Genomic DNA, 23,790 nt, shown 5'->3' on the forward strand with positions numbered 1-23,790 from the left:
TGTTCTGAGTTTAGCAGCTGCTTTGTATTTCAGTTAATCTTTATTCCTTGCTATGTGCCTTACTAGAATGGCTACTGCCATCATCTTTCAAATCCTGCATGTTATGAAATAACATGAGAAGACTCCATGTTTCTAAAGCTCCTCATTACGAGAACTATTTACACAGGTGCTGCAACTGCAGCTAACATTCCAGCCACATGCACATAGACTGCTTCCTGATTCTCACCCTAAACACCTTTCTGCAAACTGTGCTCCTACCTCCAAGTTTCATGTATATAGCTATAGATTATACTTTAGGATTCAGCTCTGGAGGTAGGAATACTGATTTGTTGATGAGATAGGTTCATTAATGGGTATATAAGAGACTTAAGTTTATGTAGGACTGAACTTCAGGGATCCTAGGAAGGTTCATTCAGTCCCTTGCTTGGTTCTTGACTTTTTCTAGGGAGGCTGCCCAGCCAGCCCAAGCAGACAGTCTTAATATGCATCAAAATCTGTTATTCTGTCTTTGATTCACTGCAGTGAATATATGCCCTAGGGTTCCATAACTCAAATATCAATCCTCAGTCTCTGGTCATGGGCTCGTTATACATATTTTATTTTGAATTTATAAGGATTTATTGAGCATTTAGAACAGTTGTTTGACCCTATTTACAGAAATCTTCCACACAATAAGCATTCAAACCAAATCAAATTTATACAAGCATATGTTACGTCCTGTGGCACTCTGTTAATTTTACCCTGTATTTATAAAGAAATCTACTGATGATGGTGGATGCCAGGGAGAATGACAGGGGATAGATCACTCCAGATATACTCTGTTCATATGCTCTCCCCCTGCAGCATCAATTCTTGCCATGTCAGAGACAGGATAGTAGGTTAGATGGACCGTTAGTTTGACCCAGTGTGGCAGTTATGCTCTTATGTCATACAAGAGTCTATGGATGCTCATATAAGTGCTGATTGTTCAAAAAGAGAAGGGGTGAACAAAAAGGAGAAAGCTTAGGAGGAAAAGAGAGCTAGAGAAAGGAGAAACAGGCAGGAAAATGGGTGATTTTCTTTGCCAAATTAAAAAAAATGTTGTGCTTCATTCTCTCCGCTCACTGTCCTTAATATTCTTAGTAGGTAGCCAACAAGTGGGCACTTTAAAATTTTAATTTAGAATTAGTCAGTTGAAAGTTTCTAAATTGGAAATGTCCTTGGTCCTCAAATGAAAGGATGAAGATACTTAATTTTTCACAATTATAATCATCCTGTTTGGTCCCCAGTAGAGACTCTGTGTTTATATTCTATTACCTGGACTAGTTTTTATAACCCCTGCTAGTTGGTTAACTGCTTTATCACCTTTGTTTATCACCTTCACCTATCTCAACAGTGCCTCTCTATTTCTTTGCCCTTTGAATTTAAATCACTTTATTCCTTTCTATTTAGTACCACTGCTCTCCACAAGTCCTTTCATAGCATCTAACAAAGTAGGCAGTCGCCTATGAATGTTCATGCTTCTTTGGATGAGTTAGTCTATAGCTTTATAGAGCATGTGTAGATGAAATGGGGGCCCTAAATTGAAGTGGTGGGTTTTAAAAAACACCACTTAAATTTAGGGCTGATTAAAACCCTGTGTCGTGCACACACCCTGCTGACTTACTTGCCTCTCTGGCGGGGAGGGGAGGGTGACCTGCGGGTGGGCACAGCGGTCCATGGGCTGTGGTGGAGGGCTGGTGCTTCCCTCCACAGCAGCTGAAGCCCCCACCACCAGGTGGCACCCACCTGCAGGCACCTAGCTTGGGTGATCCTGGGGGGTAACACAGCTGCAGAGGGAAGCACCAGGCCCCCACACATCTCAGACAGGCAGGCAGGCTCCGGGGGGCGGAGGCGGGCATGGGGCACTGCTTCCCAGGCTGCTGTCAGGCTGTCTGCATGGCTTCCTGCAGAGCTGTGGAGCTGCATGGAACCCGGCGCTTTGTTCCACTCCTTGAAGAATGTTTAGTTTGCTGCGCCCTGAGTCATTTAAGGCACATTACGCTGCCGGATTTCCTACAGTGGCTGGAATTAATGTGCAATATGCCGCCGAGGTGTGCAAACACCAACACCATTAAAGTGGTGCAAAAGCATTTAGCTCGCTTTAACGTGTTGCACACACACACCTCTTGTTTCTTCTACACATGGCCATAGTTTATAGCCTCTCTAGAGCTATTCAGTATTCTTAAAAATCACTGTGCTTGCTTTGCTCCTCAAATCTGAAGAATGCTTTGCATTTGAAAGCTTGCCTAACTTTATCCCAACTATGCTGGTGGTTCAATAAAATATATCATTCAAAAAAATCCTTACCCCTTGCATTAGTTTGTAAAGTGCTACATTTCTATTCTTTCCCATTTCTAAGCAAAAAGCAGTGAAAAAAGTGTGATGATCAAGCTCTAACAATATGTGATATCCATTTACCATGTGCTGGAAAGCAGCACATATACATTATAAATGGCATCAAAAGCACCAATCAGACTGAAGGCATTGGTAATGTGATCTGAAGTCACTAACTTCTAGGTAGCCATTTTGAATCTAAATAAATTATAGCAAATTCTTAATGCACTGGTTTGTTGGGGGGGAGGGGTTATTTTTTGGTGGAAACAGGAAAATGGCCTAAAGTTCCTAATGGACTGATCTATATATCACAAATGCCACTGGTTTATAAATACTGTGATAATAATTCTGGGTATTTGTATATGCTGGATTGTACATGCTACATATTTTCATTGCAATGGAGACAGCTCATATACCTGTCTTTTAGTACAGTTGGTCCCAATGTCCAGCCTATATGATATAGTTCAAATACATGGCACAACTCTATTAGAGCACCTCCTCAATAGGACTTAGAGATCAACAATGGGCAACATGTCCGAGACAGAATACTAAGCTAGATGGACCTCTGGTTTGACCCAGTGTGGCAGTTATGTTTTTATTTATACAAGAGTCTACTGATGCTCATAAAGTACAATCAACATAGCATCTAAGTGCTGAAACTTCTTCAAAACAGAGGAACTATGTATTTTTTGTAACAATATCAGCTCTCATCAAATGTTAAAACATCTACCATATTAGTTCCTCAATTTTTCCATATAAATTGGCATTAATATGCTGTAGAATTCCAGCATCCCTGATACAATTAAAATTACAAATAATATAAATGATATGATGATGAGGGGTCATTTATTTTGCCCTGCAGAGAAAGAAAAGTTAGCACAGAACTCCAGTGAGTTTTTAAGGCAGAATAAAACTGCTACTTTTGTAAAGTCAGCATCTAACACCTAGAATGTGAAAATAACTTTTCAGGAGATTATAACTTGGCTGTGGACATTTGTTCTGAAATGAAACTTGGCATGCAAGGTGAACTTTTTGGACATATTTGTATATGCATGCATTAAATGCATTGAGATCACAAGTGTATCAAGCCACAATGAATTTGGCTGTACTGTAACAAACCTCATGAAAACAGATTTTGTTGTTGTTTGTTCATTAAAATAAAAACATTAAAACCATGTTAAAAAATTATGAAAAGTACCATATATAACTTGTTTGAAGACATGATAGCTACATCATACACCAAGAATAGATCAGTCTAATAGTAACCAGAGAGTTCAAGAAAAGAAGTTGTTACGTGATATTATACAATAAGATACAAGTAGGAAGGCAATTCAAGTAGGTAATTCAAGAGCATTTAGGAAATCTAGATTTGCTTTTAGATTTCCTTCTGAGGGATTTCAGTAATATAATTTGAAAAAGCATAAAGGTATGATTAAAGGTGAGGTTACATATTAGAGTTAGCAGGTGATAATTCTAAGGAAAGTTACTCTTTACTAAGGTTAACTAGTGCTAGTGCTCAGTCACACGTTAGGGGTTAAGAAACTCTTTAATGTGCTCTGCTTAGACCTGCCACTAGAGGCTGGTAAGCAGGGGCATGGTTAGGGGCTGCAAATCTGCTCCATGCCTGCCCTGCTTGCTGAGTCTCTAATCACAGAGTGAGTGGGAGCCTCCCAGCCTGTGCTGCTTGGAACTCCTCCTCCATCCCCCAAATTGCACCCCCAGTGGGGGGAAAGATGGTGCAATTGGGATGACAAAGGAGTAATCTGGGAGGGTAGGATGGTGATTTGGGGTCAGGGAGACAATTTGGGGCAGTTCCCTACTAACCCACTACCACCTTCATTTTACCCCCTCCCCACTTCCCTATGGTCCTCCTTACTCCCTTACTCCACTTCACCCCTTTTCCCAACATCACCACTCACCCCATCCCCACTCACTTATTGCCCACCTGCTCCCAGCTGTCATTCCAGGGCTGTAGAGTCCTGGATGACATCTAGTCTAGGAAGTAGTGCCTTCTGGGAAGCTGGAGGACTGCAAACTGATGATTTTATCTTAGGTGAACACCCAAAAGTTAATTTAACTCAAGCTTGGTAGCACAGCTCAAAGATAATCCTTGCCTGAAGTCCCATTATTTTAAGGTGCCTAAAAGGCACTTAGTACTAGTTAATGAGCCTTAATGTGTGCTTATTCAAGTTTTAAGTGCTGTTAACATGATCTAATTATAATGTACAATTTCACCCTAAGATTCAGCCAAGAGGGCAAAGAATAGTTGAGAAATTTGGCAACACTGGACTTAATGCTTCCATTAGCTCATTTTTTGGTCTGTATGTCTCTCAAATTATCCCAACCAACCACCAAATCCCCTCCCAAAAACTCCAAACAAAACCCCTAGATCAAATCAAAATAATATATATTCAAAATAATATGATCACTCTGCTCACAGTTCACCTTCTCTCCCCCTTGCCGTATATACAACACCAAAGGAAAATTTGGATTTTCTGAAACATGAGTTACAAAGAGGCCTAAAGTGAAATCAGCACAAATGCTGGACTATCTTTACTTTGTTTGGATGACTTTAGTCCTTTGATATTTTTCTGGTAGCTTTTATGACTGAATTGTACCTCAGAGTATTCCCCGAACCATTCCACAGGGCTTTTTGTAAAATGACTTTCAAGGAATTTGTTTCATGAACTACTTTGAAAATCTCCCCCCAAATCCTTGAATTTTCATGTTTAAATTTAAATATACCAAAAGCACTGCTTGGAATAAATGGGAGCAAATCCATTGACTTAGTTGATATACACTACTTTACATCTGGCCTGTATTTGGTCGAATGTGCCTGAAACTTAGGAAAATACATCCATTGAGCATACAGTATATTAGACATTGGAGGCTTTCATAAGATGGGCTCAGGATTTATTAAAAAGTAAACATTTGCAAGGTTGTGCTTTGCTCAAGGGATATAACTTTTGTACCTCCCTCCACCTCATTTGAACATGAATGGAATGTGTCTGCAGTGCCCCCCTCTTAAAACTACCCATTTCAGGGGTGAGGCTGGAGTGCTAATATATACCAGCTATTTCTATTGGCATCAATTTTCTCTAGGGATTATGGGCATTTGACTAGTGTTAAGAGCAGCCTGGAAGTTTCTGTAACTTGTTTGAACCTGGACAGACTCACAGTATGAGAAACATGGGGTTGATTTAATGACTTCAGGTTTATCATGCTTGTATGCATTCTTTTTACTTAAAAAGAGTTTTGCTGTGCCTGGTTCTTACAAGCAACTTTATTTTTTTTAAGTAAAAAGAATACATATAAGCATGATAAATATTGCCTTGCTTATTCTGAATTAATCTTCAATACTGGTATCATGCTGGATAAAACACCTGAAGAAACTAATTTCTTTCAATGACATGTATAAAGACTTATTTTGGAAACATCAAGATGCAGCACATGAGATATTCCAACATTACCTTTCTGTCTTTAAAAAACCTGTGTTTTAATTCAAATGCATTACAGAAGCTAGAAGGAAACTAGTACAAATCATTTTCTTATTCTTTATAATTTTTACTTTATCCTCATGTTGTGGATAAAGTTCTCTTGGTGTAATTATATGGATCATTAAATACCTACATTTGTCTCTTTCGAATGAGACTTTTGCCAGCAATAACTTTCTTTGCTAATTTTTAAGCACAAATATGCAGTTTACTATAAATATTGAACAACTGAATCACACAGTAATACTAAATATGCAGGTTGCTTCTGGCAAAAATTACCAATTTTTATAGTTTTCTCAGTCACTCCTCCATGGGTGCAAACCATGGGAATTCCCACTGGAAGGACGTCAACCATTTTCATCAACTATTGTAATAATTGTTTAAGATTGCTTTGCTACTAAACAGTCTGGATCAGTTAGCTCCCCTATCACAGTGAGTCAATTGTTTTCATTAATGTTTAGGGGGGCAGCCATTTCCAACACCCACTTTGAAAAACAGTTCATTATTCTACCGTAATAGAGTCATACAGGATCCCTGTAGGTTATAATAAAACAAAACTAACTGTTACTGCTACAACAATATGATACTCACTGAACTTCAGCTAAGGTGCATGACTAAAATTTTAGTTTCTATGAAACTGTATACAGTAGACCCTCATTTTATGCATATTTGACTTACCCGTGTCTCGCATTAACACCCAAGCAGAAAAATACACCAAGCTTTCAAGAGCTATTATTTATGGAGGACCTACAAGAAGCTTATCAATGAGACAGTCAAAGGAAAAGACAAACGTCAAAGAATTTTGGAAGAAATTTAACATCAAGATGGCCATAGGCATTGTTGGAGAAGCCTGGAATGATGTTACACAGCAGTGACTTAATGGTGTCTGGAAAAACATCTGGCCTGCTGTTGTGAATAATTTTTGAGGCTTTCCTGGTGATGAATTTATCAGTGATGCAAGGCATGAGATTGTTCAGATGGCTAAAAGTTTGGGCTTTGAGGAGGTTGGCAAAGAAAACATGGCTGGGGAGAAGCAGCGGAAAAGCTTTACAGAGAGAAGCGGTGCTGCTTGGTACAGTCTTCCTTGGACAAGTTCTTCAAGAAGTGGGACAGCACTATCTTGACTCAATCAACTGATGTTTTTGTAACATAATAAGTAAAGTATTGGCTGAAAAAGGTTTTATTTTGGTACCTTTGGTGTTATAAATGTGAGGTCTAAAGAACGCAACCCCTCACTTTTCTATTATTTTCTATGGGAAAATTCACCTTGATTCGACATACGCAAGGTTTCTCAGGAATGCAATATACGTGTAAGTCAGGAGTCTATTGTATTCAGTCATTGTCACTGGCATATTAGAAACTTGTTACAAAGTTACAGAATCATTTCTATTACATCATGTACCAATTCATACATCTGGATATGGTGGATGGAATAACAGTTAAATGCTACAATGAACTTTAGAACAGTATGTAAAAAGCAAGTGAACAATAGGGCTGTGTGAAGCTTCGGGTGGTAATTTGATTTGGAGGAGATTCAGCCCAATTTGCTGGCCGACTCTCTGGATCTGAATCAGGGGACCAATTTAAAGGTCTGAATCAATTCAAAGATCTCTGAATCTTTGGAAAAGATTCGGAGAGCTTTTATGATTCAGGCAGTCCCTGGTGGTTGCAGCAGGGAACTGCAGCTGACTCCGAGCTGGTAAGTACTAGGTGTGGGGGGGATCATGGGGGGACTGCTACCAGCCCTGCTGACCCCCCCCACTCCCCCAGCCCCCCCATGGCTGCCTTGCCTGCCCCAGCTCGGTACATTAAAAAAAAGCCCTGGTGCTGCCAGGTGGGGGGGGGGCAATCCCTGCTGCCCCCCATTGCCCCACACTGCATGGGAGGTTCTGCACAAGCTCCCCAATCCTCCACTGCTCCCCTGGCCCTCCATAGGTGCCCCACCCAGGTGAGCTCTGGCCCTATAAGAAAAAAAAAGCTGAGAAAAGCCCTGGAAATCACCGCTTGTGCAGAGGCCTCAGGGCTTGGGGACTCATGGAAGAGCCCCCCACGTGGCGTGGGGCAGCGGGGGGCAGTGGGGATTGCCCCCCCCTGCTGGTAAGAGCAGTGAGTCTGGGGTTTTTTTGTTTGTTTTTTTTTCTTGAGGGCTGGAGCTGGCCTGGGCAGGGCACCCGTGGGGTGGCTGGGGGAGTGGGGGCAGGTTGGGGAGGCACATGTACAGCCTCCCCCATAAAGTGTGAGGCAGTGGGGGGCAGAGGGGATTGCCCCCCACCCGGCAGCACCCACTGAGTTGGGGCTTTTTTTTTTCCATGTGCTGGGAGCTGGGGCGGGCTAGGCAGCCATTGCTGGGCTGGGACTGAATTGGAGATTCAGCAGCAGCCGAATCTCCAAATCAGATTCAGCTGAATTGAATTGGGACAGTGATTCAAATCACCGAATCGAATCACTGTCCCCCAAGTCGGCTAAATCCAAATCACACAGGTCTAGTGAACAAGACCTTCTTTGGTATTATTTGACAGTAATATCTTTCTGTAATTTTTGAAAATGTGTGTGAGAAATGATGCCTCTTCAGCCTGATGAAGAGTATTTGTACCCAAAAGCTTGCAAAGAAGAATTTTTCCAACTACTTGAGTTGGTTTAATAAAAGATACCGGACTTACCCAAAGAACATTGTCTACCTATGTCCTTAGACCAATGCAGCTACAACCCATACCCCTGTGAGAGAAATGTATACATTTCTAAAGGTGAAATGAAAGCTTTCATTTTGAAAGCTTAGAAATACACAATTCGCTATCAGCATTAAATTAAGTTATATTTCAAAAAGCTAAAGGCTGCAATTTTTGCAATTTAGTTCAAAAGTTTATTAGCAAACTATAATGACTATCCTGATTGCAATTAAAAAGGCTCCCAAATGGTTCAACATACCTAAGTGCTATCTGCAACCATTTAGATTTTAACATGATGGTTATTACTTATTACCAAGCTGCACAATGAGATATTGATTACTTTTAACCTTTAGATCTAAGAATTCAGGAAAGGTCAAGGTAGTAGAGTAGTCTACCTTTCCTGTCTAGTAAACTTATGGCCTTTAGAGGAATTCTAATGATTTCTATTGGCAAGGCAGATTTGAAATTAGTTTATTCTCTTGGCTGACATAGAAATGATGACATATTTAATAATACTGCATGCATAGCACATTTATAGCTTCTGTTTTAAATGGGCCTAATCCTGCACTAGGGGCAGTAACTTCAGCTCCCACTGACTTCCAGTGGCATCAGATAAAAGAAGGATGAATTACAAGGGAGAAAGAACTCAGGACCTTGCAGAACTGGGAACAATTATTAGTTTATAGCCAGTTTCCAAAGGATACAGTCCAAATACTTCACTATTCAGACAGTTAATCCTGTAGTACATTTTCTTTACAGTACAAGTGTGGTTGAAATAAGGAATGAACTATAATGTGGCTTCAGTAGGTATGCAGTCATTGTTTAAAATGGAATAAAGTAATCCAATTAAATTAATCAGTTTATGAGTTACAATGATACCAAAACTCATTAATAGATCCTTCTAGACTCCTGGGATTTCAGCTTTCTTTCTCTTCAGTGGCATTTGGAACAGTTTTGCACATTTATATCCTGAAACGGAGCAGAACTCCGTCCCCTGGTTCAGGAGAATTATGGGCAAGAGAAACATATAACTCTTATGTGTTAGATTAATTTGCAGAACACTTGGCATTATTACTGCCAAGTAGTCAAATTGTTCCAAGTTGTTCCGGAAGGTTGTTATTAATAGTATGTTTTCTGAGGAAAGTTCTGTCTACTTTTGGAACTGCATTTCTGTTGCCAAGGAAACTCCTTTAAGCACAGCGTTCTAGGAGCACACTGCTGCTTTTGTTTGCCAGTATCCTATTCATATCATCTAAGTAAGCACTTTACATACTTCAGCCTCCAGTTTCAAATGTTTTAAGTCTTACTTTATTTATGTTACCGCTTCAAATATAGTTTGCTCTTCTTCTCCAGCCCGGGAGCAGTCTGAGATTTTTTAACAGTTGCATTAAGAAGAGAGTTGTTTTTTCTTCCCCCCGCGAGTTTTCAATAAATTAGTTTTCATTTGAATAATAGCTCCATAGGTTATAGCATTAGTCCTTAAGTGTTAATTATCTTTTCACTCTGAAATTAATGTAGTCATTTCCTACTGACTCCCCTACGCCATTATTGAAGTGCCGAGGAAAACATGTCATTGAGTTCTGAGCCAGAACTGTTGTTGTGATTAATCCTGGTCACATGGCCAATCTCTGCCAAAAGGAGATCACTGAAAAAAGGTGACAAAGACAGTGATTTCCTGTCAGCAAAGAGTACGACAGGGCTGTCTAGAAGTGATGCAAATGAGGGAAACTTTCACCACGGTTTGTTTGATCCACTCAGGGCCACAGCACACAGTGCCAGATAGAAAGGCACAATGGAACAGCAGCACACCCAGAGGAGAAAATGAACTGCACCTTCAGAAGAACAGTAGCTTCCAGTAGGGAAACAAAAAACTGCTGGGAGGTTTTTCCAACTTTTTTTTTTTGGTATTCCAAGCTCTTGATGTGCATTTTAATGTTATTTAATAGGGTGAACTGCCTCCTTTTGATAAGATAGTTCAGTATTTAACCTGCTTAAAAGCCACATTGACAAATTTTCTGCCAAATCTTTTCAACTGCTATGCTAATTTTTCCTACTTGCTATCAAGCACATCTTTGCTGAAGACTTAATAGTTCGGGGCACAGCGTATGCAGTATGTATTTCAAGCGCTGTTTTTGTAATCAAGCATCCAAATAAAAAAAGGAGATTCTAGTGTTTTCGTTCTGATGTTATAAAAAATGTTTAGTTAATTTTATTCTCAACATACTAACAATTTTAACAATCATATCTTACTTATTTAAATGGGATTTTAATCTAACACACAATTAAATTTTACAATTAATCTTCTGGGGAAAATGGAAGGAATTATCATTAACTTTCTATGTCTGGTACATTCATTTCTAATCTCCACAGCTCCAGTAAATACTGATTTGCTTCATTTCAAACATTCAAGGTAGAGATTTACTCAAGTTCCCACTGAAGGACTAATTAGCGGAGTTTAAACTCTTTAGGTCTGATCCTGCAATTGTTGTGCATTGGAATCCTGCTGAGGTCAATATGAGTTCTATACACAGAGGGACTTATGGGTTCAGGTCCACATGCTACAGATTAAGATGAGGTAAAAAGGTTTCCTTTTCCATTAAACTGAGCTCAGAAATGATCTGTAGAAATCAAACAGATATCAAAAATATAGATATGCTTTACAAGTAGTTTTTAATTACTGTATTATCAACAGTCAAAACACTATTGGATTAACAGATTGTCAGATGAGTATAATGTTTGTAAATGACGTTTGTGAATAACATATATTAGTTTCATTTCAAAATCACTTTGATTCATTTTTCAATTAAATCGTACCAATTTTAGGGGCAAAGGGCGCTGCAGGAGAATGGACAATTTTCTTTAAATTTCTGCTCAAATAAAGGAAAATAAAATGAAAGAGAGTCAACAATATTGCCAAGTTGTCTTAAATCCAGTGTACATATTTGGAGTTTTCTAATACCAGATATGTTATATCTTCCTTTTATATTGATAGAAAGAATACATTATATTTAAAGAAGGGACAATAGGGTTCGTAATAAAAACTAAGATGCTTCTAGCACATTACAAAACAAAATTAAGCAGAAAGAGTTGGCTTAAATCTATATTAAATCTGCAAGTACAGTACTGGGAAAATAGTCTAACTGTGAAAATATATTTGATTTTCCCATATGCAATTTTAGTATTTATATATTATGTTATGCTCCTTTAATGTATGCGTTTCCCTCAAGATTTACCTGTTTTATCATAGCTGCTTCCCATTCATAGACTCCTTAGGGGCACTGATTATTGTTGGTAATAGTGATACCACAGCAGGTGCACTGGCAGAGAAGGCTTGCTGAGCTGGCTCAGAGGTGCAATTACTTGTCAGCTCAATAACTGAGAAGAGGGATCTGTGGGTTTAGGAAAATCCACCAAAAAGCAGAAAGTGCAATTAACAGGTTCATATATAAAGATGCAACTGATAAAGAATAACTCAAGGAAAGCCTGTATTTTCATAACATTCCACCATTCAACAATTTTAATGATTTAGCTGTGTGAATTTATCTTTTCAGGGTCCATTCAGGGTAGAATGACTTCTATGTTTAGAGAGGGGTAGTTAGCCATATTAGTCTGAAGTCAGAAAGTAGACAGGGCAGGGTGGCACTTGAGACTAACTTGTTTAGAAAGACATAAGCTTTTGTACATGATAGCCAACTTTCAGATGATATCTGATACAGAAGGGTGTCAGCTATAAAAGCTTATGCCTATCTAAATGAGTTAGTCCCTAAGGGGGCATGTACACAAGCACAGAGGCTGCTCCACCACACTGTAATTACAGCGCATTGGAGCAGACTCGATTAATTGAGTCTGCTGGAGTATGGTAATTACCACAATCCAGCAGCCTCATGTGTCTCATGTATCAGCCTTCCCACGCTTCAAAATGGTGGCAGGGAGCTTGAACTAAAGGTCATTGACTGAGCTTTAGTTCAAGCACCCCTGCTGCCTTTTTGAAGCATGGGGTCACTGATACATGAGACAAAGTGGCGTTTTAATTAGAGTGGCTCTTGGAGATGCTCTAATTAAAGCATCACCCCCCACACCTCCAGAGCACGTGTAAACATGTCCCCCAGTGCCACTCTGCGCTGCTTCCTACGTTTAGTGTGAAATATAGACAGTACTAGCACTACGTTGTTTTGAACAGGTTAGTGACTATTGAGAAAAGCTGGACATATACAAGTCCATGGGGCTGGATGGGATGCACATGAGCATGCTGAGGGAGTTGGCTGATGAGATTGCAGAGCCGTTGGCCACCATCTTGGAAAACTCATAGAGATCAGGAGAGGTCCTGGATGATTGGAAAAGGGCAAACATAGTGCCCATATTTAAGAAAGGGAAGAAGGAAGATCCAGGGAACTACAGACCAGTCAGCCTCATCTCAGTACCCAGAAAAATCATGGAGCAGATCCTCAAGGAATCCATTTCTAAGCACTTGGAAAAGAAGGTGATTAGAAACAGTCAGCATAGATTCATTAAGGCAAACCATGCCACACCAACCTGATTGTCTTCTATGATGAGGTGACTGGCTCTCTGGATGAGGGGAGAATGGTGGATGTGATATACCTTGATTTTAGCAAGGCTTTTGATACGGTCTCCCACAACATTCTCCCAGGCAAACTAATGAAGTATGGGCTGGATGAATGGACTGTAAGGTGGATAGAAAACTGGTTGGAACATCAGGCTCAGAGGATAGTAATCAATGGTTTGATGTCTAGTTGGCAGCCAGTATCAAGTGGGATGCCCTGGGGGGCAGTCCTGGGGCTGGTGTTGTTCATCCACAAACTGGAAGATGGCATGGAGTGCACCCTCAGCAAGTTTGCAGATGACACCAAGTTGGAGAGAGTAGATTTCTGTGGGATTCAACAAGGACAAGTGCAAAGTCCTGCACTTAGGATGGAACAATCCCATAAACCAGTACAGGCTGTGGGCTGACTGGCTGGGCAACAGCTCTGCAGAAAAAAAGCTGCAGATTACAGCGGACAATAAGCTGAATATGAGCCAGCAGGGTGCCCTTGGTGCAAAGAAAGCTAATGGCATACTGAGCTACATTGGTAGGTGTGTTGCCAGCAGGTCAAAGGAAGTGATTGTTCCCCTCTATTTGGCACTGGTGACGCCACATCTGGAGTATTGTGTTCAGTTTTGTTCCGCCTGCCACAGCAGCAGAAAGGATGTAGACAAATTGGAGAGGGGCAACCGGAGGGCAAAAAAAATGGTAAGGGAGCTGAGGGACATGACTTAGAATCATAGAAAGTTAGAGTTGGAAGGGACCGCAGAAGGTCATCTAGTACAATCCCTTTCTTAGAGCAGGATCATCCCCAAATAGAGCATTCCAGCCAAAGCTTTGTCTAGCCAGGTTTTGAACACCTCCGAGGCTGGAGATTACACCACCTCTCTGGGTGGCCTCTTCCAGTGTTTTACTACCCTCCTAGTGAGAAAACTCATTCTAATATATAACCTAAACTTCCCTTGCTGCAATTTGAGACTGCTGCTCCTCGTTCTGTCACCTGCTACCACTGAGAACAGTCTAGCTCCATCTTCTTTAGAACCCCCATTTCAGGCAGTTGAAGTCCCCTATTAAGTCCCCTTTTCTCTAGACTAAATAAGTCTAGTTCATTCATTCTTTCCTCAAAAGTCAGGTCCCCCAGCCCCTCATTTTTGTAGCCCTCCACTGGACTCTCTCCAATTTGACCACATCCTTTATAGTGGGGGCCCAAAACTGAACACAATATCCAGATGTAGCCTCCCAAGTGCTGCACAATAATCACTTCCCTTGACCTACTGGCAACACATCTACCAATGGAGCCCAGTATGCCATTAGCCTTCTTTGCAATAAGCGCACACTGCTGGCTCATATTCAGCTTGTTGTCTACTGTAACCCCCCAGGTCCTTTTCTGCAGAGCTTCTGCCCACCTGGTCAGCCCCCAGCCTGTACTGGTGCATAGGATTGTTCCATCCTAAGTGCAGGACTTTGCACCTGTCTTTGCTGAACCTCATGAAATTCCTTTTGACTCAGTCCTCCAATTTGTCTAGGGCACTCTAAATCCTAGCCCTACTCTCCAAGGTATCTACTATTCTCCCAGTTTGGTGTCATCTGGAAACTTGCTGAGGGTGCACTCTATGCCATCTTCCAGGCTGTTGATGAAGACATTGAACAAAATCAGCCCCAGGACTGACCCATGGAGCACTGCAGTTGATACTGGCTGCCAAGGTGACATTGAGTCATTGATTGCTACTCTCTGAACCTGATGCTCCAGCCATTTTCTATCCACCTTATAGTCCTTAAGACCCGGCTAGACAAACTTTGGCTAGGATGATCTAATTGGGGATGGTCCTGCCTTGAGCAGGGTGTTGACAACCTCCTGAGGTCCCTTCCAACCCTCATTTTGTATGATTCTATGATTGCTAGAAGACCACTAAGGACTCTATGGCTAAATACATACAGCCATAAAGCCTGAGGCTGAATCGATTCAATCTAGGCAACTTCCTCTAAGCTGCATAGGTTGAACCAAGAATTAACTGAACTGATATTCAGTTTTCAATTGGAAAAGGCAGAGGGAGGCTTGCACTGACCCAGACAAGTAGGTGTTCAGGAGGGGAAGAATTCCTCTCAGCTTCCTGGGGCTTCCCGGGGTGGGGGACCCTGGGCTGGGGTGGGTAGAAGTCCCCCAAAGTGGGGGTTCCCCAGTGCCCCCATGCTGGGCTGCATGGGCAGGCAGTTGACCCAGAGGACTCCTTCTCCCTCCAGTGGCAGCTGCTGAAGCAATCAGCAGCTGGGAAGGGGGGGGGGGGAAGGGAAGGGGAGAGGGCTTCCAGAGTCTGAAAAGCCCCTACCACAGGGGCTTTTTCTCTTGCCATGTGCTGTGTAGACTCAGCTTGGGTGGTCTGGGGGTCTGTTCCCCTGCCTTCTGTGCCTCTGAGCTGATGGATACAGGCAGAAGGCAGGCTAAGGAACCGAGGTGTGAGGCAGCACTTGCTCCACTGGAGTAGGCAGTATAGCCCAGGCCTGCAAAACATCTTGGGATGCTGGGGAACTGAGAGTTAACTTGAACCAGGAAGGGATCTGAGACAGAAGTTCCATAAACCAGTTTGACCTAAATCAGTTAAGTCTGATACTACATCTAACCAGGTTTATCTTAAACCAGTTTTGGTCATTTTGAAAGTGGTTTATGTGCACTGAACTTCTGTTCTGTTACAGGTTTAAACCAGTTTCTGATCACTTCAACCAGTTTATGTGTAAATTCTGTCCCTAGCCTAAAATTTCCCTCAAATAAGTAGGATGTCAGTTGCTATTGAAAATATTTATTATGGTTTATAGGACAGTTCATTTAGGTTATATTTTTAGAAATATCAATACTGCCAACTTGTAAGAACATTAAGGATTCTGATCACTAAAATCACAGAAACTAGAGATTAAAATATGTCAGTGCAGTATTGCTCTTTCAAGAATAGTTTAAAATGTTCTGCTCAGTCTGGTTGTAAACACATGAGGTGATGGAGATTACAGTACTTCTTTTGGGAGACTGTCCTAAAATGTAATAGATCTCCATTCTAAAATACTTTTCTCAATATTTATCCTGAACTCCTTGGGTGCATCCAGTTGAGTGCAACTGTGCGGTATGTGGCACTGCAAACATGTCTGTAGCACTACATACTGCACAGTCAGGTGTTCTCCATGCTGCAAGGGCATGCTGCCCCTGCGTACACCACTCTGTTTTTTTTTCCCCACGGGTTTTTTGATCCCTAAATAAAACTGGAAAAACACACGCATGGGCTGTGTGCACTGCTGAAAAGTGGAGCTGAGCCACCTGGAGCCACACTGTAGCTGCCAGCCGGGCTCTGCTGGGCAGGATGGTCACTGCTGCAGCCCTGGGAGGCCCCCAGAACCCCAGGTAAAGCTGCTGTGCCTCCCCTAAAGCCCCTGGAGTAACCTGCCATATGCCAAACCATGTGTGGCATGGGGGTTCCCCAAGGACAAGTAGCTTGTCCCAGAGGAACCAAATGTCTGCACTCATCTGTTTTTCTTGTTCTTATACTTATGTCTCCTGTTAGTTCCCCAAGTCAATAAGCTCCTTCAGTGTTTGCTACTTTCAAATACATGTTGGTAGTACATAGTGGGTGCATCTACATGTTCATTAATGTGCTTTTGCTAATGCATATTAAATTTAGTACCTCCATTGTGAGGTATTGGAAAAAGGCGCATTAGCTTATTTTAGTGCGCATTAGCAAAAGTACACAGTTTTGTGATGCTTTAATGCACATTAAAATAGGCTAATGCACATTAAAATGCATGTGTAGATGCACCATGTTCATCCCTTAGTCATGCTAAAAACTATATTTTGTTTTTTTAAATCTTTCCTTATAGTTAATTCTTTTACCGCAATTATTTTGTTTCTCTTTTCTGAAGTCCCTTCAGTATTGCAATATGTCTGTTATGGAGATGTTCAACAAGGAATCTAATATTCTAGATGCAGCTGCACATCAATAATACAGATAGCTTAATTAATGTTCCTCCTGCCTAACCTGCAACCCATGGAAACAGAAAATGTCCCCTTTACTTTAGGAGAGAAAGCAGTCAGTCTATAATCTTTAATTCCTGACTGGGGCTCCATACTCAGGAGCCCACTTTTAGGAATTGCCAGTCTTAGAATCATTGGGCCAACAGAAGCTAGCATAACCAAAGACTCAGTCAAGTCACGGGACTATCTTGTCATGTTTTGTGGCAAAAGAATTATAAACCTAAAATTCCACTGGTCATTTTGCTACCAGATTGTAATGCAAACCTATGCGTAAATTACTGCCCTCTTCTGTACCTCCCCGAAAGCCCTATCTCCTCATTACCTCTTATATTAACCCTCAGTAGCTGCATTCAGAATATATTCAGGTAACAAACATTTTTCAAATGGTAAACTGAATAGCAAGGCCAAATACCTTAATATTTATGCTGATTATGTTAGTAGTTTTAGGGGGAAAAATACATTTGTTGCATGTTTTGAGTTTTTGAATGTACAGATGAAAAAAATGCCATATAAAGTCATATTACAAGCATTTTGAAATTTCCACTGCACAGATATACATCAACAAAGTATCTTCATTCTGACTTGGCATGCATTGTTTACCTTAATCCCTTCCCTGAACAGACTCAGGAGTATCAGGTGTGCAAAATTATATGTTTAGATATATGGGTGGTATTTTTCTTTTCTTTTTATTAAACGTTAACAAATGAATGAATGAAACTCAGGACACTAAACTGAACTCAGCTGTAATCCACAATAAATTAGATCTGAAACCAAATTCTCTAGATGTGAAGGTATTTTATCCTATTTGGCATTTTAAGCTTCTGCTTATTTTAAATAAAAGAAACAGATTTATATAGAATAAAATGCACAAGCCGTATCAATAAATTGGAAAAGTTCAATTAAGAAAAAATAGGAATTATATTTAACAAATTATCAAATCATGTAGCCAAAGAAGAAAGAAAACAACTTCTATTTGACCTTGAATGTACCATTTATTCTATAAGAAATAAAAAAAACCTAGAGGGTAGTTGTTTCTTGTCATTATACTGTTGCTGATTCTGTGGTTAGTTATTAATTTTATTTTTTATGATTCACAATCTGCTCTTTGAAATATGCCATATGCTCAAAGCAATTCAAGGATGACAACTGTCAGAATTACTCCAATAAAAATTGCCTAAATGAGGAAGATTTACTGCAGCCTGATATTTCTATGGAAAGCTCCTCCTTTCCTCCCCCAACCCCCTCACTTGTAAGACTACAGTTCCTTAGACACACAGGAAAGTCTTTAGCAGTTTTAACATAAACCCCAACATTTTGGAGAACTTCTTAAAACTATTTATTATAAAAAAGAAGTGATAAAGAGTTCTGGACTAAGGTTGCAATGGAAAATAAGAGAAGCAGTGCATATTTATTATATGACGGGCCAGAAATCAATACACGAGGTCAACGGCATTTTGCTTAAATCACAAGCAAGTATATTGACTTAACATGGCAACGTCTGCCTTTTGTATAACTAATAAAAATTAAATTGGAAGAGTCCTGTATTCCAGCAGCACTTAACCAAAATCAAGGCAAATTCCTCTGTTCCCTTGAAAGGTCTGAAAGGTGGATAAAAATATAGCTGAAAGCTCCAATCAAAACACATTTTGTTAAATGCTACCATTTCATTTTTTCTTCATTTTGTTTCAGTCTATTTATTAATGCGGTTTCATTTATTTCCATTCATCTTGAAGACAAATCTTTGTCCTTCTATAGAATTACACGAAATAGAATGTGATAAAGGGAACTTTCTTGCAATTATGATGTCGGTGCAGCCTGTCAGCGCACAGGGGATGGAAATGAGGTTGGGGACAGGGAAGAGAATTCTAATAGACACCATGATACATACAATGAACATAGCGATATCCTGTGAGAGAAAGACTTGTCAAGCTAATCAGATCTTCTATAGCTAGGTAAAGGCAGTAACGGTAGCTCTAACCTTGTAAAGATGCTGCTGCTGCTCCTCTGACATCATCAGGTCATGGCTGTCCATCACTATGGATTCCATGTCAATCAGCCAATCCCAGAGCTCCTGATATTCTGAATCAAAGTCCAAAAGGCTGTAGATAAGGAACAAAATGTATTATGCATAAATACAGTGTAGTTGTTAAAATCTTGTATTAGAATAATATATTCTTGAAAACTCATGATGTTCCTAGTTATATTTCTAAAGAGACACATTGTATTTATACAGAGTGGATAAAAATGAAAATTGAAATCTAATTTAAGCCAGTGCCATGACCTAAATTCAGTGACTGACACTAAATTCTGACAACTGTTGGCATGCTATATTTAATTTAAAAATGTAGAAATAAAAAAAGGTAGATAATCCTGTCTAATTGTTTCTTTAAAGTGCTAACATTAAATTTAACAAACTTTTCTACAATGATCATCACGGACAACAATTTACACAAAAAATATTATTTTCACAGAAAAATGACTCAATCCATATAGCCATCCCTTTGCTGTCTATCTGCCTATCTCTGTAAATATATATCCTACATTTATTTTCATGGATGAGTAGCTAGCATTTCAACTTAACGCTTTAAGATAGGCTTGAGTGAATATGGTAAGCCAGTGAGAACTAAGGCCAGATACAGTATTAGACAGGTGTTCCCTACAGACATGTAAGAAACAAAGGTAAGGACAGGAAGTCAAAACAATGAATCCTTGAATAGCCAGCAATCATTAAAATTCAAAGGAGGATCACTACTGTTTTCAACAAAATAAATCATTAGAATAAGAAGCTTAAAAGGATTAATGTGATTCTCTACTGAAAGCCTAGTGAATAAGCAAAGCACAGAATCTTCTAAAATACTGTGATACAAGAAAGAAGGTACATACTGAAAAACTGCAAAATAGCCAAAACGATACCTTTTAAAAGAAATCCCCAAGACTTGTCAAACTATAAACTAACAAAAACCTTATCAATAGCTATGAATAAACAGCCATCATTATAAATCAAGTGAGTATATATCCATGATTTTAATGATTGTTTACTTAGGCAATTTTTTTAAGGCTTTAGAAACTTTATTTTGGTCTCTACATCTTTATCATTAATCTTACCACATCTGAGCAATGCTGCAATAGAGACAAGATAATAATGAGATTGTTTCTATATACTACTGTAGTTTTAATTACCATTAAATAAAGTACCATGTCCACAGTCATCCAAAGCTTGTAGATTTAATTAATGCAATGAGAAACACTCTTTTTCTAGTGAAAGGACAGAACAGTGGAGAAGCCTTCTTTAAATATATATTTAAAACCCTCCCCCGCAAAGTATTATGCAATTCAGAACTGTTGATCTTTGCTTCTGTAGTAACTTTCTAGATTAATCTACTACATTTAGCATACACTTACTCAACAAATTTATGATTTGCTCACTTGTTTAAAATCATTCAGGTTCTAAATGTATAAGCAACTCTACCATTTTAAAGAAGACATAAAGGGCCAAATAGTTATGACTGAAGAATAATAGCCTCATTAGGAGCTGAAGGCACTTTCCATTCATCAGGAGGAGTTCAGTTGGGTTTTCATTTTCAAACTAAACACTAGACTTTTCTTCAGTGGGGTCTGTTGTGCTCACAATTCAATGAAACACTGGGTAGTCCTTGCCCATACTTCAGAGAATTATCTGATCTTTCTATCACTCTATCTGTATCATTGATAGTCTATTGTTTTGCCATTATGTCTCAAAATTAACTGAGGTCATAAAAACAGATGGGCAGAACACTGCTTATTAAAGAAAGGCCCTGATAGTCAGTTGTAGCTCTACTGACTTTCATGTGTTCCATCAGTTTATACAAGTTAAAAATCTTGCAAAAGGGATGGACATGATTTGAATTCAAATCTGGATCCAAACACTCTATATACTTTCTGCAAGACAGGAAAAGGGTGGATGTTTCAAAAACTAAACCTGGAAGTGGGGGAGATTTTTACTATAATAGGCTAAGCCAAAATGCTGGAAACTTATGCTTGTCACACAATGGGATTTCTAAATCCAGATGTGTACCAAAGTTTAAATGTTGTTCCTCAGGGTCACCCTCATGATAATAAAGTTTGGTCAGCAATATGTTAACTATTTTGAAATAACTCCCAATTGTTAAAAAGAACCTTAAAGCTGATACTTTAAAAGGTATCTTCTTTTTTTTTAAACAAATATACCAATTAGTTATTAAAATCTGGAAGGTAGTAGGAATAAATAAAGGTAACAAACTAGGGCAAATGTAGGTTCAGAGATACAGTAAGATTAAAATATAACTCTCAGTATTTCTGTTAGGCTGAATGTTCCTTTTATGTTCAGAATCAATTTTTTCTGTGCTTACTAGGTAATTCTTCACATTGCCACAGGCAGAATCAAGAGAAGCTTAGCTTCTGAAATATTGCTTCTGTGGTAGGTGCAGGAGCTACAGTTGTTACCTGATTTTGGTAGATAATCCAAGTCTACTGATTGAATTTAAAAAATGTTGGTCAAAACAGGGTACCCAAAGATTGCCAAGAGGAATGCTAGAAGATATATTAAGGAGTAGACAACTCAAACTTCCTTCAACATGCTTTTCTGGTTAAAGGACTAAAATCATATTAGCTACATAATAATTGTAATGACATTAAGGCGTATATTTTAATTTGGTAAACAGGGAATCAGATATGCGGAGTTGCATGTCTAATCCCTTGAACCCTAAACATATTTCTTAAAGTGTGGACATCAATTTATTATTTTGAATGAAAATTCATGAGCACCTTTCTCATGAGAAAACCAGCTCGTCTGTGGCATTAATAAATAAAAAGGAATGTGGAGCTATTTCTATCAGCCTTTTTTATGCTTAACACATACCTCCAGTTTGTATTATTTCTTTGATGGAAGAGCTCACATGGTATTTAGAAGTACTGTAAGCATACTGGTATGCCTGCCAAAAAATTCAACCAGACAAAGAATTCTTTCAAGTTTCTGGGTCATCATCTGTTGGATCTTCTTCCCATAAACAAGCTACTGAAATATTACAGAGGAAATCAAATTTCTGGCCATAACATTTTTTTTTAAAAGCAGCATTGCTTTACATTCTGTGCATATTTCTAGCCTTCTATAGAGTCTAGGTAATGCATTTATCTTAGAATCTGATCTAGCGCAACACTACTGTCTCATGAATGTTACCCAGGGGCTGCAGGATCTGGCCCTGATGCCTGTGCAATAATTTATTTACCAATTCAAAAATGGGCCCAAATTAAACACTCAGGATGCATCCACATATGCAGGCACGTGCGCTTTCAGCAGCTCAAATAGAAGTGGCACAAATTTGAACCAGGGCTTTTTGCCTCAGCACATGTGCCTGGACATGCACTTTGGTGCGGGGCAAATTGTGCCACTTGGGGCATAATAACCCTGCCTGGCTCCTCCCAGATCTGTAGCTAGGGAGAGCTGAAGCCTGAGGCCAGCACCTGTGCTGGCCCCAGCAATATAAAAACCTGCCCTGTGCTGGCCCCAGCAGTATAAAAAGCTGCCCTGGCAAGTAGCTCAGGGCTACTTGCTCTAAGGAGCTTCTGGGGGGACACCAAACCTATCCACTTTTCCACTGTCCATCACTGCCACCTCTACACGCTCATACACTGCACCATCCACTATGCTGCCACCAAGTGGCAAAACCTGCTTGGTGAGGGCATGGCTGAGGTACTCCACTGGCTGAGCCTGTACTCCACCCTCATCCCATGAGTCACTGGGGACCTCAGCTGGTGGCTTCTCCATGGAGCCATTGCCATGGGTGTGTATGTGGTGAGCTTTACAGACACCCTGGTCTCCTGCTCCTTTGGTGGGAAGACAGAGACCATGGCGCACATGACCTTCAAGTGCACCAGGCTGCAGTCCCTCCACCTCCACCTCCACCTCCACCTCCAGAACCTTCTCCTGCTTGGGGACTGCACAGCCACATTCCTCTCACTGATCTGTGCACATTCCCAGGCAGAGCACCAATGCGCGGCATCCACCTGTTTCTTGGATGCCTTTGAGAACCAGTGGGTGCAGCCTGAGGGGCTCTGCTTGGTATCCCCCTCTGGAGCACTTTTTTTCATATTTTGACCCTTTGCCCCACATGACACTCCCACCCTGGTTTTTGTTCTTCTTGTCACAAGAAATTTATTTGCGTCTTTCACCTATTGGCCCCACATAGTATGGGCTATTAATTGCTGGGTGGGCCTTAAGGCTCAGGTTAACTTGGAACACACAAATAGACAGGAGCTTCTGGGGCCTGGCCAACTGGTATCTGGGGACACTACCCCTTGTGCCAGATGGATTGCTGAAGTAGCCCTGAGAGTTCCCTGTACCCTCCAACCACTGCAGCAGTCTGGCAGTGTGGGGCTGCTGCCTGGCTGTGACCTGCTGATACCTGTGACAGTATGTGGCCCCAAGGGTGCATGCCTGCCAGACTCAGATGGGGTCTGCATGGCCCATAGAGGCATTTGCACCTCTGGGCCAGCTGCTAGTGGGCTGTGGCTGCACAGTGGGCCGTTGTGCAGCACTTCTGCCATGTGTGCCACCACCCGGCCTTCTGGGCAGCAATCTCCCGGAAGATTTGCTCAGTGTGGTGACCTGCTTTGAACTGTCAAGGCATGTCCTCCTGGACCCAAGTGGCCAGGAGGTCAGCCACCTCCAGCTGGGTCCAAGGTGCCAGCTCTGATCAGGCTTCTCTG

The 23,790-nt window shown here is 40.5% G+C and overlaps 1 protein-coding gene across 2 annotated transcripts in view; it reads right to left on the minus strand.

The window, feature by feature from the left end:
* The window catches only part of AKAP6 (A-kinase anchoring protein 6), a 403,624-nt gene that overhangs the window by 116,231 nt on the left and 263,603 nt on the right, over positions 1-23,790 (minus strand). For both annotated transcript variants that reach the window (XM_019518909.1, XM_019518908.1), the window contains one exon: positions 19,046-19,166. In XM_019518909.1, coding sequence (XP_019374454.1) covers positions 19,046-19,166 — 121 coding nt within the window. The remainder of the gene's footprint in view (positions 1-19,045; positions 19,167-23,790) is intronic.

The sequence above is a fragment of the Gavialis gangeticus genome, unplaced genomic scaffold (genome assembly GCF_001723915.1).
Source record: "Gavialis gangeticus isolate Ggan-Ray unplaced genomic scaffold, GavGan_comp1, whole genome shotgun sequence".
NCBI classification, from domain to species: Eukaryota; Metazoa; Chordata; order Crocodylia; family Gavialidae; genus Gavialis; species Gavialis gangeticus.